Source organism: Phyllobates terribilis, unplaced genomic scaffold (assembly GCF_046119375.1).
Source record: "Phyllobates terribilis strain yellow unplaced genomic scaffold, ASM4611937v1 Scaffold_2__4_contigs__length_985480577, whole genome shotgun sequence".
Classification (NCBI taxonomy): Eukaryota; Metazoa; Chordata; class Amphibia; order Anura; family Dendrobatidae; genus Phyllobates; species Phyllobates terribilis.
Window position 1 is genome coordinate 960,372,084 of NW_027362762.1, and position 17,003 is coordinate 960,389,086.

The 17,003-nt window shown below is 47.5% G+C and overlaps 1 protein-coding gene across 2 annotated transcripts in view; it reads left to right on the forward strand.

Annotated features, from left to right (window-relative positions):
* The window catches only part of LSAMP (limbic system associated membrane protein), a 1,076,006-nt gene that overhangs the window by 961,313 nt on the left and 97,690 nt on the right, over nt 1-17,003 (forward strand). For both annotated transcript variants that reach the window (XM_073668587.1, XM_073668588.1), the window contains exon 4: nt 3,178-3,312. In XM_073668587.1, coding sequence (XP_073524688.1) covers nt 3,178-3,312 — 135 coding nt within the window. The remainder of the gene's footprint in view (nt 1-3,177; nt 3,313-17,003) is intronic.

Sequence of the window (17,003 nt, forward strand, 5' to 3'; positions counted from 1 at the left end):
ATCTTCTGGACCACACACCAACCCTACAGTTGTATCTTCTGGACCACATTCCAGCCCTACAGTTGTATCTTAGGGACCACACTCCAGCCCTACAGTTGTATCTTCTGGACCACACTCCAGCCCTACAGTTGTATCTTCTGGACCACACTCCAGCCCTTCCGTTGTATCTTAGAGACCACACTCCAGCCCTACAGTTGTATCTTCTGGACCACACTCCAGCCCTACAGTTGTATTTTCTGGACCACACTCCAGCCCTACAGTTGTATCTTAGGGACCACACTCCAGCCCTACAGTTGTATCTTCTGGACCACACTCCAGCCCTACAGTCGTATCTTCTGGACCACACTCCAGCCCTACAGTTGTATCTTAGAGACCACACTCCAGCCCTACAGTTGTATCTTAGGGACCACACTCCAGCCCTACAGTTGTATCTTCTGGACCACACTCCAGCCCTACAGTTGTATCTTAGAGACCACACTCCAGCCCTACAGTTGTAACTTCTGGACCACATTCCAGCCCTACAGTTGTAACTTCTGGACCACATTCCAGCCCTACAGTTGTATCTTAGAGACCACACTCCAGCCCTACAGTTGTAACTTCTGGACCACATTCCAGTCCTACAGTTGTATCTTTGAGACCACACTCCAGCCCTACAGTTATATCTTCTGGACTACACTCCAGCCCTAAAGTTGTATCTTAGGGACCACACTCCAGCCCTACAGTTGTATCTTAGAGACCACACTCCAGCCCTACAGTTGTATTTTAGGGACCACACACCAACCCTACAGTTGTATCTTCTGGACAACACTCCAGCCCTACAGTTGTATCTTCAGGACCACACTCCAGCCCTACAGTTGTATCTTAGGGACCACACACCAAACCTACAGTTGTATATTCTGGACCACACACCAACCCTACAGTTGTATCTTCTGGACCACACACCAACCCTACAGTTGTATCTTAGGGACCACACTCCAACCCTACAGTTGTATCTTAGGGACCACACTCCAGCCCTACAGTTGTATATCTTAGGGACCACACTCCAGCCCTACAGTTGTATCTTAGGGACCACATTCCAGCCCTACAGTTGTATCTTCTGGACCACACACCAACCCTACATTTGTATCTTCTGGACCACACTCCAGCCCTACAGTTGTATCTTAGGGACCACATTCCAGCCCTACAGTTTTATCTTAGGGACCACATTCCAGCCCTACAGTTTTATCTTCTGGACGACACACCAACCCTACAGTTGTCTCTTCTGGACCACACTCCAGCCCTACAGTTGTATCTTGTGGACCACACTCCAGCCCTACAGTTGTATCTTAAAGACCACACTCCAGCCCTACATTTGTATCTTAGGGACCACACTCCAGCCCTACAGTTGTATCTTCTGGACCACACTCCAGCCCTACAGTTGTATCTTAGAGACCACACTCCAGCCCTACAGTTGTATCTTCTGGACTACACTCCAGCCCTACAGTTGTATCATAGGGACCACACTCCAGCCCTACAGTTGTATCTTAGAGACCACACTCCAGCCCTACAGTTGTATCTTAGGGACCACACACCAACCCTACAGTTGTATCTTCTGGACCACACTCCTGCCCTACAGTTGTATCTTAGGGACCACACACCAAACCTACAGTTGTATCTTCTGGACCACACACCAACCGTACAGTTGTATCTTCTGGACCACATTCCAGCCCTACAGTTGTATCTTCTGGACCACATTCCAGCCCTACAGTTGTATCTTCTGGACCACATTCCAGCCCTACAGTTGTATCTTCTGGACCACACTCCAGCCCTTCCATTGTATCTTAGGGACCACACTCCAGCCCTACAGTTGTATCTTAGGGACCACACTCCAGCCCTACAGTTGTATCTTAGGGACCACACTCCAGCCCTTCTGTTGTATCTTAGGGACCACACTTCAGCCCTTCTGTTGTATCTTAGAGACCACACTCCAGCCCTACAGTTGTATCTTAGGGACCACACACCAACCCTACAGTTGTATCTTCTGGACCACACTCCAGCCCTACAGGTGTATCTTAGGGACCACACTCCAGCCCTTCTGTTGTATCTTAGGGACCACACTCCAGCCCTTCTGTTGTATCTTAGGGACCACACTTCAGCCCTTCTGTTGTATCTTAGAGACCACACTCCAGCCCTACAGTTGTATCTTAGGGACCACACACCAACCCTACAGTTGTATCTTAGGGACCACACACCAACCCTACAGTTGTATCTTCTGGACCACACTCCAGCCCTACAGGTGTATCTTAGGGACCACACTCCAGCCCTACAGTTGTATCTTAGGGACCACACTCCAGCCCTTCTGTTGTATCTTAGGGACCACACTTCAGCCCTTCTGTTGTATCTTAGAGACCACACTCCAGCCCTACAGTTGTATCTTAGGGACCACACTTCAGCCCTTCCGTTGTATTTTAGGGACCACACTCCAGCCCTACAGTTGTATCTTAGGGACCACACTCCAGCCCTTCCGTTGTATCTTAGGGACCACACTCCAGCCCTACAGTTGTATCTTTGGGACCACACTCCAGCCCTACAGTTGTATCTTCTGGACCACACTCCAGCCATTTTGTTTTATTGTGGACTGTGGTGTTACTAGAAGAGAAGCGACATTCCGGGAAGTCATAGGGGTTTAGCTTATGTGTCCCCAGTAATGTTGGCATCTATTGTTATGACCACCCTCCAGCCTTTTAGTTTAAGGACCCACAGACCTGTCCTTCAGCACTATGAGAGGTCCCACACTAATACTGCCCCAATACTAACATTCTATGTCTCTGGAGGCCCTAACTCCAGTCTTTCAGCTTCCAGAGGGCCTGCACTGTATATTATCAGATGAACCATCCATTGTGGTCGTATCAGGTCATATAATCAGAAGATGAACATTATTTAGTCGTTCGTCAGGTAACAAGTCTTTGCCCATTTTTTCGGATTCCATCATCTTCTATAGACCGTGATGTTGTTCTCACAGTTTCTCCCGCACTGGCAGATCCAGAGTGAAGTCATTCAGCTTTCTCCAATCACCGGGAGTTTCTGAGGAATGTTTTTAAATTGTATTAAATACTGTGTCCAATGCATCATAATATGAAACCTGCATAGAAATGAATGGATTGCTCATGTCTGAATTTCTCTTTTACTTTCTTGCAGCCAGAGAATTTGAAGGAGAAGAGGAATATCTGGATATCCAAGGAATCACAAGAGAGCAGTCCGGAAAATATGAGTGCAAGGCGGCCAATGAAGTAGCTTCAGCTGATGTCAAACAAGTCCGGGTCACTGTGAACTGTGAGTATAGTGACTAGTGTTGAGCCACCCCCGTAGTGTTCGAGTTCGGTTCGGTTCGTCGAACACCCGTGTGTTCGCCGAACTGTTCGTCGAACTGTTCGTCGAACACCTTCGAACACCGTTAAAACCAATGGCAGGCAAACAAAAACACATAGAAACACATAGAAAACACCTTCAAAGGTGTCCAAAAGCTGACAAACTGCTCAGAAGACACAACTAACACATGGAAAAGTGACAAGTACATATAGTCATGCGAAAATAAAAGAGGTGGAGGAGTAAAAGGAGGGGGAGACACAGATATAGGCATGTCATGCCCTTCTAAAATCCAAAAAGTGAGAAGCCGACACATTCAGTCCGCTCCTGCCCGTGCCACCTCCGTGTCGCCGGGTTTGTGCCAGAGCCGCGGTGAACCCTGACGGCCAGCCCCCCTCTCCCAATACTGGTGCCTGTCCGCTGGTGGGTCGAGGGAGCCCCCCTGTGGTGGAGGCAGCTCTAAGCTTTTTAATTTAAATTGTCCCTCTAATTTGAATGAATACACTTTAAATCCATTTACAAGGATCTATTGGAGGGCAAGTCTCATGCCAGCAGCCGCGTAATTCCAGCACCAGTAGCGTCCACTAAAGCTGCTGCAGTTAAAAAGCTTTTATAAGGATCGAGCTCGGCTGTCCACTGCAAGGCATCCTACTGCCAGTCCCAGCCCCTATGCCTTGGGGTGCCTCCTGATGCTCTTCACTGAGTATCCCGTGGTCCCGAAGCATTTCATTTGAAAAAATTAAGTGTCCAAACTACAGGTGGTGTAGCTTGTTTAACAGCCGGGATAATCCGCTGACTAGCAGACACTGCTACTAGGCACAAAGTATTTCCTGGGCTAGATGCAGTTAAAAATTTGTAATTAGATACTCTCGTTGGATGCTGAGAAAGCATTCCATAGAGTCTCCTGGCACGCCATATATGATTCTCTTAAAAAGCTTGGGGTAGGGGTCTAGGGGACCCTTTTATAGCCCAAATCACGGCCCTGTATCACAATACGTCACCTAGGCTGAAGATAAATGGAACTGTAGCACCCTGAGGGCTCGGTTGCTACAGAGGTATTGCACCTCACCCAGAGGTGTGATATCTCACTCTCAGGTAAGGATGGAGTGTGGATCAGGACCCGACACCTGCATGCATTACACCACATTGCCGTGGGGCAGGGCGACCAATATGCCTCTGAGATGGGCACGACAGTCCCTGTCCCTGGCTGGAGTGGGGGGAGGGAACACTGAGGAAGGGGAACCCCGTAGTGCAGGAGCAGGGAGGAAGCAGTTCCTGGGTGCATTGAGAAGGGAGTATAAAAGGTGGGCACCATCTTAGTTCAGTGCAGAGAAGTCTGAGCAGAAGTGGCAGGGAGCAGGGGCTCTGCATGAGCTCTGCTCCGGAGGCGGGCCTAGTAACAGAGGCCCAGGCCTGGAAGAGGGAGAAGGAAGGAAGAGGAGCGGAGAAGGCTCCAGGAACGAGGAATGAAGGGATCCCAGGGGTGTGGACGGGCGAGTCGCCACCGCACGCCCGAATCCACCTGCGTGGAGGGGTCAGGCCAAAGGGGGAGACCGGCCCCCGAAACTAGTGGAGGCAGGAAACGACCCTCAGCTAGAAACCGGAGGCTGTGACATTTTATGTGGTGCAGCCCCTCGCTACACCCGCTAGGAAGGCACCACATAGGGTCAGGGAAACTGGCGCCAAGTTTACCAAGAGGAGGCCCGAGGCAGCCGGACAGAAGGGTTGGTAAGAAAGGCCAGACAAAGGACACACAAAGGGGGTCCTGTGAAGCGCTCCAAAGTTATCTGGGAGTTGTCTGAGCCCCTCACCTGGTGAGCACAGTACGACGTGGGCAGCCGTTACCTGCAGACGTGGTCTGGATAATAAGAACTGTGAGTAAAGGCCCTGGACTGCATCACTGACTCCGTGTCGTTACTGCTGCTGCCCTGCACCATCACCCCCATCCTCCGCATACACTGCCCTGAGGCTATACTCCTCCCGTGGGGAGTTATGCTACGCTCTGCTGCACCCACAACACCAGCCTTAGCGGTCTGCCCTGCAGCGGCGGTTCACTCTGACCGCAATCCACGGGTGGCGTAGTCGGACATTTAAACATCAAAACCACATAAATAGTTCCGCCACTGGTTTGACCACCCTGAGCCACGGAACCGGGTCGCCGCCACGAAGACTGCAACCACCAGCATCCACCAAAAAGGGTCCGGCTCCGGGTGTCCCAAGGCCCAGGGGGTGCATCAGAACATTTTCATCACCTTTCACAATCACCAATGGGACAAGGCAGGGATGTCCTCTGTCCCCTCTCTTATACATCCTAGTGACGGAGCACCTGCTCTCATCAATTCGCCATAACCCCAATATTAGGTGGATTGAGGTGGGAGGCACCGAGTACAAGTGCTCTCTATTTGCTGATGATGTCCTAGTATATATCACTCAATCACATATATCCATCCATGCTGTTATGGCTGAAATAGATCACTTTGTTACATGGTCAAATTTTAAAATCAATGCAGCGAAGTCTGAGGCCCTCGATGTCTCCCTCCCCAAATCCATATAGGATTCCATCCAGTCCAACTTTCCCTTTGCCTGTCCTTCACAGGGTATCAAATACTTAGGAATTCCTATTCATAGAGACCTCTCCCGTCTATGTTATCTTAATTTTGGGCCCTTTATTGAACAACTCCATACAGACCACGGTTGGCAAGTTAGAACTGTAAGATTCACTACGTGAACCACTGGTGTTTTGTGGAAAAGCACATGTACACCGCGTTCCAAATTATTATGCAAAAAGTGTTTAGGAGTGATAAGGGAAGAATTTGTTTGTTTGTCAGTTAAACTCATTGATGGTGATGTGTGTCAGGGCTCTTTATATCACTGTAAGCAATTGCAGACACCTGTGCTAATTAGTTTGGCAGGTGTGTCCAATGAAAGGCAAGACTACTTAAGAAGGCTGTCCCACATTATTAAGCAGCCTACATTTTCTGCCAAAATGGGAAAGAAAAAGGATGTGTCGGCTGCTGAGAAGCAACAAATTGTGGAGTGTTTAGGTCAAGGCATGACTACAATCAACATTGTGCGATGATCAGGATGAAGTGTCTTGGCAATCAAGAAGTATGTAGCTGATTCACAGAACACACGTGTGCGTGCTGATAAGGGCAAATTGAGGACTCTTTCCTACAGGCAATTACGTCAGGTTAAAAGAGCAGCGGCAAAAAAGCCTTGTCATAGCAGCAGACAAGTTTTTGAAGCTGCTGGTGCCTCCAACGTCCCCCGAACAACAAGATGCAGGGTCCTTCAGAGGTTTGCAGCTGTGCGTAAGCCATCCTGTCGACCTCCTCTATCCACTTCACACAAGCAGAAACGGCTCCAGTGGGCCAAACATTACATGAAGACTGATTTCAAAACTGTTTTGTTCACGGATGAGTGCCGTGCAGCGCTCAATGGTCCAGATGGATGGAGTGGAGGATGGCTGGTTGATGGACACCCCACGCAAACACGGCTACAGCGCCAACAAGGAGGAGGTGGAGTAATGTTTTGGGCTGGAATCATGGGGAGAGAGATTGTCGGCCCCTTTAGGATCCCTGAAGGCGCTAAAGATGAACTCCATAATGTATGTGGATTTTCTCAAACAGCACTTCCTGCCATGGTTCAAGAAGAAGAACCGTGTATTTCACAGCAAGATCATTTTTTTGCATGATAATGCACCATCTCATGCTGCACATAAAACATCTGCATCTCTGGCTGATATGGGCATAAAAGGGGACAAACTTATGGTGTGACCCCCATGCTCCCCTGACCTCTACCCCATTCAGAACCTCTGGAGCATCATCAAAAGGAGTGTCTATGATGGCGGGAGGCAGTTCACATCTAAGCAACAGCTCTGGGAGGGTATTCTGTCCTCATGCAAAACAATTGAAGCAGAAACCATCCAAAACCTGACAAATTCAATGGACGAGAGAGTTCAGAAGCTCCTTTCGAACAAGGGGTCCTATGTGAAAATGTAACATCACCTAGAATAAAGTTTTGAGTTGAAAACTGTTTGATTTCAGTTTCTAATAACCTGCTAATGCTTATAATTTCAAAAATGACCATTTTTTTGGTCTTTATTAAAATGAAAAGGTTGATCGAAAAGTTTGGGGGATCTAAGAGTGTGGCAACCCAGTAGTCATGATTACTTTGAATTCTGACAATATGAGGGTCATGTTGCAGGTAGTGCAGCAAGAAGGCACTTATGTGTCTTGCGCATCTCGGAGCCCTAAAATTATTTTCCGGGCTAGATGCAGCTAAAAATTATTATTAATATTAAATCTGGTGAAGCTTAGTATAGATGGCCTAATAGGATCAGTGCTGCACACTGCTACAAAGCCCAAATTATTTTCCAGTCAAGATACAGATAAACATGATTAGTAATTTTAAATCTTTTGGAGCTTATTATAGATGGCCTAATAGAATCAGTGCTGCACACTGCTACAAAGCCCAAATTATTTTCCAGCCAAGATACAGATAAACATGATTAGTAATTTGAAAGCTTAAAACGGTTGGTAGGGTGATTTTAACCAATCATCAAGCTTTTACTCTCCCCAGGATGACACAGGGGTAGAAAAGTCGTTTCGGATCCATGATTTGTTCATCTTTATGAACGTGAGTCTGTCTACATTATCAGTGGAGAGCCGCGTGCGCTTATCTGTCAGCACACCACCAGCAGCGCTGAACACACGTTCATACAGAACGCTGGCTGCGGGGCATGACAAGATCTCCAAGGCGTAAGTGGCTAGCTCCGGCCATTTATCCAGATTGGAAGCCCAAAACGAGCAAGGGTCCAGTGACACAGTCATGGCTTCAATGTTTACTTGGAGATACTCCTATACCATCGTCTCTAGGCGTTGACTATGTGTCAGACTTCTTGTCTCCTGTGGCCTTGCAAAGGATGGGCTAAAAAAGTGGTGAAATGATTCCGCAAAATTGATGTTACCAGCAGATACTGTGGTTCTGTTACGGTTTGAGTGCTGAACACTTGACGGTCCCACGGTTGGCAAGTTGGAACTGTGAGATTCATTACGTGCACCACTGGTATTTTGTGGAAAAGCACATGTAAGATTCTGCAACAGTCTCTGCTGATACTAATGCATGCGTGCATCCCTTTCTATGGCAGGAATAATTTCTGCAAATTTACTTTTGTACCGGGGATCTAACAGTGTGGCAACCCAGTAGTCAGGATTATTTCTAATTCTCACAATTCGAGGGTCATGTTGCAGGTAGTGCAGCAAGAAGGCACTCATGTGTGTTGCGCATCCAGGAGCACCAAGTCCCTGTTGTGTTGGTGGCGAGGTAACAATCATGCTTCCTTCCTCTGTCCTCTCCCCCCAACCTCGCACAACAGAAATGTGATCAAGGTCTCCCTCATCTGATGAGTCTTCCATCAGTTCGTCCTCCACTTCTTCCTGGGCTCCTGCACCTTCCTCACTAGTTTGGCTGCTACCATGCGCCCTGGTAAAACCATCTCCCCCACCCTCACATGCCTGCCGCCTTGGTGCTGCCGACCGTCTGGACCTTGCAGATGTTAGCCCTTCCGCATACAACTCCTCCTCCTCTACTTCCTCCACCTCCACTTGTGCCACCACCTGACTCCGAATTCTGTTTAACATGTGCTCCAGCATGTAAATCACCGGAATAGTCATGCTGATAATGGTATCGTCAGCACTAAACATCTTCGTCGCCATTTCAAAACTGTGCAGAAGGGTGCATAGGTCCCTGATCTGAGACCACTCCTCCAGCGTGATTTGCCCCACCTCTGGATCTCGTTGGCCCAGGCTATACGTCAGAACGTATTGCACCAGGGCTTGTCGGTGCTGCCACAGTCGCTGCAACATGTGCAGAGTTGAATTCCACCGGGTAGGCACATCGCATTTTAGCCGGTGAAGTGGCAGGCCCAACGACTTCTGTAGAGATGTAAGTCGCTGAGCTGCGGGATGCGAACGGCGAAAGTGAGCACACAGCGACCGTGCCCTCTGCAGAAGGCCATCTAGTCTGGGATAGTGGGCTAAAATTTGCTGGACAACCAGGTTCAACACGTGAGCCATACAAGGCACGTGTGTGACATTGCCCCGGCGAAGGGCCGCACCCAGGTTTGCAGCATTGTCGCACACGGCCTTCCCTGGTTTCAGGTCCAGTGGAGACAACCATTCATGAAATTGGTTCTCCAGAGCTGACCACAACTCCTCAGCTGTGTGACTCACATTTCCCAGACATTTCAATGTAAAAACCGCCTGATGACGTTGAGCCCTACTGCCAGCATAGTAAGGAGGTGTGCAGGATCCCTTCTGCGCAGTTAGAAAGCTTGTGGCATGACCAGACAGGCTTTGGGTGCAGGTGGAAGACCCAGAGGAGGTTGAGGAGGCAGAAGCAGTGGAGGAACTTTGACATAAAGAGGATTGACGCACAACTCGTGGGGACGGCAAGACTTGGACAGCAGCCCCTTGTCCTGCTGTCACCATAGTTACCCAGTGCCCAGTCAGCGACATGTAACGCCCCTGTCCATGCCTACTCGTCCAAGTGTCTGTGGTGAAATGCACCCTGTCACACACAGAGTTTCTCAAAGAAGCGGTGATGTTGTGTGCGACATGCTGGTGGAGCGCAGGCACACCTTTCTTTGAGAAGTAGTGCCGACTGGGCATCTGGTACTGGGGCACTGCGACGGACATAAGGTCTCGAAAATCCTCTGTGTCCACCAGGCGGAAAGGCAGCATTTCTGTAGCCAAGAGCTTGCAGATGGTGAAATTCAACCTCTTAGCTTTCTCATGGCTAGGAGGAAATGGTCTTTTACTTGTCCACATCTGAGGGACCGAGGGCTGGCTATTGTGCTTAGACGGGGTTGATAAGGGTGTCCCCGGCAAACTGCCGGTCTGTGAGGAAGATGCAGGCGGACATGTTAGGTTGCCTTGATCCAAAGGTGGTGCTATCGATGTCGGACAGCGCTCAACACCAGCTGGTGTTACCACCTCCAAAGAAAATGATGACCTGCCAATCACGCTGGCTGTTGCGGGTAAAGAGGTGGCAGGTCTGCGCCCCAAAACAGGTGTGACTGCTGTCCCCCCAGTCACAGAGGATGAAGAGGCCGCGGATGCACAAGATATGGCAGACGGTGGTTGGCCCGGCCGGCTAGGCCGCATTGTAGCACACTGAGCTTCCCACTGCAACTTATGCTTCATGTCCATGTGCCGGTTCATGCATGAAGTACTCAAACTATGTATTTTTTGGCCTCTACTTAGCTTTTGCTGACAAATGTTACAGATAACATGAGTTGGGTCATCTTTATCGATCTGAAAAAATGCCCAGGCTATGCAAGGCTTAGCACCCATGCAACCTGAAGAGCCACCACGACTTGTGGTCAGAGGCGGAGTTGTGTTTGAGGATGCAGTTGTTGACGTGCTTCCAGTACTACGTCTCTGTCCAGGAAGGCGCAACCTGACCTCGTCGTCACTAGCATCTTCCTCCACCTCCTCTGCTGACCTCATCTCTTGGCTGACTGTGGGTTGACAGCAAGTGGGATCTCCAACCTCATCATCATCACCCTGTGCGTTATCACACCCGTCGTCCTCAGAGCCAACCTGTTCCTGCCCTGACAAAAAACTAAAGTTGTCGCTCCAATCAGGTATTTGAGTCTCATCATCGTCTTCCTCATTGTCTCCACCAACAGGAGTTACAGTTTGGGAATGAGGGTCTACATTATGGTCAGAACCTTCTGCGTCTGGTCCTGGATCCGACTCATAAAGATTCTGGGCATCAGTGCAGATCATTTCCTCGTCTGGATTCACAGAAGCGCTGGAGTCGACCTCTGATTCCCAGGCTATAGTATGAGTAAACAGCTCTGCAGACTCAACCATCTGTTCTACCTCATACTCAGACGGGCAGCTGGAGATTTGGGAGCTGTGAGGAAGCAAGTGCGATTGGGGTGACACCTTTGAGGACTGGAGTATTTGTGATGTTGAAGTTGATGTGGAGGAGAGCCCACTTAAAGGAGCACTTGATATCCGTTGAAGCACCTGCTGTTTTTGTGCCTCATCTGGAATTTGTAGCGATTGGCGTGGCCGTAAGAAAGGGATCTTATCACATTGTCCGCTAAAAGAAGTAGACATTTTAGTTTGGCTGGAAGATGGTCTTTCTTCTGCAGATGTTACTGTTGCTTTAACACCTACCCCACGGACACAACCTTTTTTCCCCTTCCCAACACGCCTATTCCCCTTTCCACCAGCAGCAGGCCTTTTTCCACTCATTTTGGTGGTTAACTAATTCACAACTCTGGAGTTGTTTGCACAAAAAAACAATGGATGGTAACCGAGCAGAGCTGAGTGGCCAAACTGTGGTATTAGGCCAAAACTATTGGCTGGGTTAGATGCAGAAAAAAATTATTTTTAATTTGCAACCTGATGGAGGTCTGTATAGATGGACTAATAGAGAAAGTCCCACACACTGCTAGAAGGCCAAATATTTTTTCAGAGGTAGATGCAGAAAAAAATTGTATTCAGTTTGCAACCTGATGGAGGTCAGTATAGATGGACTGATAGAGAAAGTCCCACACACTGCTAGAAGCCCAAATATTTTTTCAGAGCTAGATGCAGACAAAAAATTATATTCAGTTTGCAACCTGATGGAGGTCAGTATAGATGGATTAATAGAACAAGTCCCACACACAGCTAGAAGCCCAATATTTTTTCAGAGGTAGATGCAGATATAAATTATTTTTAATTTGCAACCTGATGGAGGTCAGTATAGATGGACTAATAGAGAAAGTCCCACACACAGCTAGTGTTAGAACCTTGCTCTTAGGTTTTTTTTCCTTTGCTGGTCACATGACCTTGTTGGCCTATTTAATCCTGCTCCGCCCTTCTGGCTTTGCTGGACTTCATTGTATATCTACTTTCTAGCTAGCCTGTGCTCTGTGTCTTGCTCTGTTAGTTTGCTTGGTCTACGGACCTCTATGTTCTATACATTTTGTTTGTTCGTCTGTCTGCTACTATTTCTGTTAGGAGGTGTCCCATATTCCTCCCAGTCCTTAGTACTTGTAGGGATTCCTTCCCCACATCTATAGGTCTCCGTACAGACTAGCTTAGGACTTTAGCAGGTCTGATCGCAGGATCAGGTCCCCTGTTACTTCGTAGGGATTAAGCTGAGTTCTATCGTAGGGACAGATCTCCTCTCTTTCCTTAGCTCTGGTAGCAGAACATAACAGTAAGTCCAGCCAGCAAATTCTCTAAGGAAAGATTTTTCTGTTCCATCATGGTGTCGGTTCAGGATTTGGTTCATCGCCTGCAGGGACTCTCTCTGGAGGTGGCCGAGCTCCGTCAGCACGTGAGTAACTGTCCTGGAGCACATTTCTTGGAGCCTAAGGTATGTTTGCCGGATTTATTTTTTGGTGAACACCGAGAATTTTTTTCATTCAAAAATGCTTGCTTATTGTATTTTCGTTTGAGACCTAAGTCCTCTGGGGATGAATCCCAGCGCGTAGGGTTCATAATGTCACTTTTGCGCAAAGAGCCTCAGGAGTGGGCCTTTTCTTTGCAACCTAGTGATACATGTTTCAGATCAGTGGATAGTTTTTTTTCTGCTTTGGGACTATTATATGATGATCCTGACCGTGTCACATCAGCTGAGACTGAGTTGAGACGTTTAAAACAGGGATCAGGTAATGTGGAAAAATATTGTACTCATTTCCGTCGTTGGTCTACTCAAACAGGGTGGAACGATTCTGCTCTGAAAAGTCTATTTCTTGCTGGGCTCAGTGAAAGGGTTAAAGACCTGCTAATTGCTTATCCTACACCTGAAGATTTGCAACAGGCTATGCAATTAGCTATACGGGTGGATAGGAGACTGCGTGCTAGGGTTAATGAGAGCAAATCCTCTGCTATGTCAGTTTCTGGTTATGAGAATGTGTGTACTAACAGTGGTGAACCGATGGAGATTGGATCGGTGGCACCTCGCTCTCAAGAAAAAGACCGTCGATTTTCTGAAGGCTTGTGTTTCTATTGCGGAAAATCTGGTCATTTGATTAAAGGCTGTGAGCTTCGTATGAAGAAAGAAAAAAAAATGGTCAGTCACGCCCGTATTGCCTGTTTAAATTCCAAGGGTATATTTTTAGCTGCTTCCACGATTGCTCAGAAAAAATTAATGGAATTTCGGGTGTTTGTTGATTGCGGGTCTACTCTGAATGTTATTGATGGGGGATTCGTGGAAAGACTCAATTTAAAACCCGAACCTTTATCATCCCCCATTGCTGTGGTTTCTGTGGATGGTTCCCCTTTGAAGAATATTACTCTCAAGGTCTGTGAATTTCCTCTCACTATTAATGGTGTTCACCATGAGAAATTGGATTTGGTAGTGTTGAATAACTTGCCTTCTCCAGTAATATTGGGATTGCCCTGGTTAAAATTTCACAATCCTGTACTGGATTGGTCTACCAGTGAAATTAAATCCTGGAGCCATAAATGTTATGACAAGTGTTGTAACGGGCGTATTGCAGCTTTGGATAGGGGAGAATTGCCTGTTCCTATTCAGGATTTTTGGAGAGTTTTTTCTGAGAAGGAATCGCAGGTTTTGCCTCCCCATAGAGACTATGATTGTTCTATTGAATTTGTCCCTGGAGCGACTCTTCCTAAAAGTCGTTTATTTAACCTTACTATTCCTGAGAGGAAGGCTTTGGAGGAATACATACAGACAAGCTTGGCCGCCGGTCACATTAGGCCCTCTAAGTCTCCTGTGGCGGTTGGATTTTTTTTTGTAAAAAAAAAGGACGGCGGTTTACGTCCTTGTCTGGATTTTCGTGAGATTAACAAAATTACTGTACGCAATCCTTACCCACTGCCATTGATTCCTGATCTGTTTAACCAGTTAATGGGGGCCAAGTGGTTCTCTAAAATTGACCTTAAGGGGGCATACAATCTGTTGCGCATGAAGGAGGGTGATGAATGGAAGACTGCTTTTAACACTCCTGTGGGTCATTTTGAGAATCTGGTTATGCCTTTTGGTCTTATTAATGCTCCTGCATTTTTTCAGAATCTGATTAATGATATCCTTAGACCTTTAATCGGCAAAAATGTGGTTGTGTATTTGGATGACATTTTGATTTATTCGCCGGATCTGGAGTCTCATTGGCAGAGCGTGCGTGAGGTATTACAGTTATTAATGGACAATTCGCTTTTTGCTAAGCTGGAGAAATGTGAGTTCGCTGTACAGAGAATTAGTTTTTTGGGCTACATTATCTCCAGCAAAGGTTTTGAGATGGATCCGGTTAAGGTTCAGGCGGTGCAGGAATGGCCTAGGCCTATTGGTTTGAAATCGATACAGAGGTTTTTGGGTTTCGCCAATTACTACAGAAAATTCATAAAAAATTTTTCTGGTATTGTCAAACCTCTGACTGATCTCACCAGGAAAGGTGCTGATGCGGTTCAGTGGTCTTCTGAGGCCATTGAAGCTTTTGTGTATCTCAAGGAGAGGTTCACCTCTGCTCCCATCCTTATGCAGCCTGATGTTACTAGGCCGTTTTTGGTTGAGGTTGATGCTTCCTCTGTGGGGGTTGGCGCAGTATTGTCTCAGGATAACGGGGATGGATTACATCCCTGTGCCTTTTTTTCAAAAAATTTTTCGGAGACTGAACTGAATTACGATATTGGTAATCGGGAATTATTGGCTATTAAACTCGCATTTGAACACTGGCGCCACTTCTTGGAAGGTGCGGAATTTCCCATTCAGGTTCTTACGGATCATAAAAATCTGATATATCTTGATGCTGCCAAGCGCCTGAATGCCCGTCAGGCTAGGTGGGCACTGTTTTTCTCGCGGTTTAATTTCTCCGTTACTTACATCCCTGGTACTAAGAATGTTAAGGCGGATGCCTTGTCTCGCAGTTTTTCTCCCATAGTCGGTGCTGAGAAAGAGGAGAACATTTTACAAGAAGGTGTTGTGATAGCTGCTTTGGACTCCGTTTTGGAAAATGAGATTCTTAAAGCACAGGAGAATGCCCATTCTAACACTCCTCATGGGAGGTTGTTTGTGCCTGGGACCTTTAGGAGAGATTTGTTTGTTGAGTGTCACGAATCTCGGTTGGCAGGTCATCCCGGAATCTCTGAGACCAAGAGACTGGTGGGTCGCAGTTTTTGGTGGCCTGGATGGCAGAAGGAAGTCATTAAGTGGGTGCGTCAATGTACTATATGTGCTAGATCTAAGTCCTCACATACTCCTGCTGCGGGGTTGCTTTGTCCTTTGGAGGTTCCCAGTGCTCCTTGGACACATTTGGCTATGGACTTTATAACTGACCTTCCCCCCTCTGAGGGTTTTACTGTCATCTGGGTGGTCGTGGACCGTTTTAGCAAGATGTGTCACTTGGTTCCTTTCGTCAAACTGCCCTGCGCTAAAACTCTCGCTAAGGCCTTTGTCAAGGAAATTGTCAGACTTCATGGCGTTCCTACTGACATTGTTTCTGATAGGGGTCCTCAGTTCGTGGCTCGTTTTTGGCGTGCCTTTTGTGATAGGTTGGGAGTTCATTTGTCGTTCTCGTCCGGATATCATCCTGAATCTAATGGCCAGACAGAAAGGAAAAACCAGGATGTTGAGCAGTTCTTGCGTTGTTTTGTGGCAGACAATCAGGAGGGGTGGTCTGGGTTTCTGCCACTTGCTGAATTTGCTCTGAACAATCATACATCTTCTTCTGCTGGTTGTTCGCCTTTTTTTTGTTGTTCTGGGAGACATCCGTCGTTTGGGTCGTTCTCCAAGTTGGGATCTGCCGTGCCTGAGGAGGAGAATTTTTCCGGTGATTTGGAGAGAGTTTGGACGGATGTGCATGGTAATCTTCAGGAGGCCAACAGAAAATCTAAAGACTACTTTGATAGGAAACGACAGGAGGTTTTGTTCGCTGTTGGTGACATGGTTTGGTTGTCCTCTAGGAATCTGCGGTTGAGGATTCCTTCAAAGAAATTGGGTCCCAAGTTTGTAGGGCCCTTTAAGGTGCTTCAGGTTGTCAACCAATCTGCTGTTAGGTTGGAGGTTCCTACCTCCTGGAGAATTAATCCGGTGTTTCATGTCTCTGTTGAAAAAAGCTGTTGTGTCGGATGGTGACGCCTCTGCCTCTGTTCCTCCGGTGGTGGAGGATGGGGAATATGAAATTTCTCGCATCCTTAACTCTAGACGGTATAGAGGTAGTTTGCAGTATCTTGTGGCCTGGAAAGGTTTCGGACCCGAGGATAACTCTTGGGTGAGGTCGGATGATGTTTCCGCGTCCAGACTTATCAGAGCGTTTCACAGGAGATTTCCTGATAAGCCTGGTCCTAGGGGATCCGGAGGATCCTCTTAGAAGGGGGGGTACTGTTAGAACCTTGCTCTTAGGTTTTTTTTCCTTTGCTGGTCACATGACCTTGTTGGCCTATTTAATCCTGCTCCGCCCTTCTGGCTTTGCTGGACTTCATTGTATATCTACTTTCTAGCTAGCCTGTGCTCTGTGTCTTGCTCTGTTAGTTTGCTTGGTCTACTGACCTCTATGTTCTATACATTTTGTTTGTTCGTCTGTCTGCTACTATTTCTGTTAGGAGGTGTCCCATATTCCTCCCAGTCCTTAGTACTTGTAGGGATTCCCTCCCCACATCTATAGGTCTCCGTACAGACTAGATTAGGAC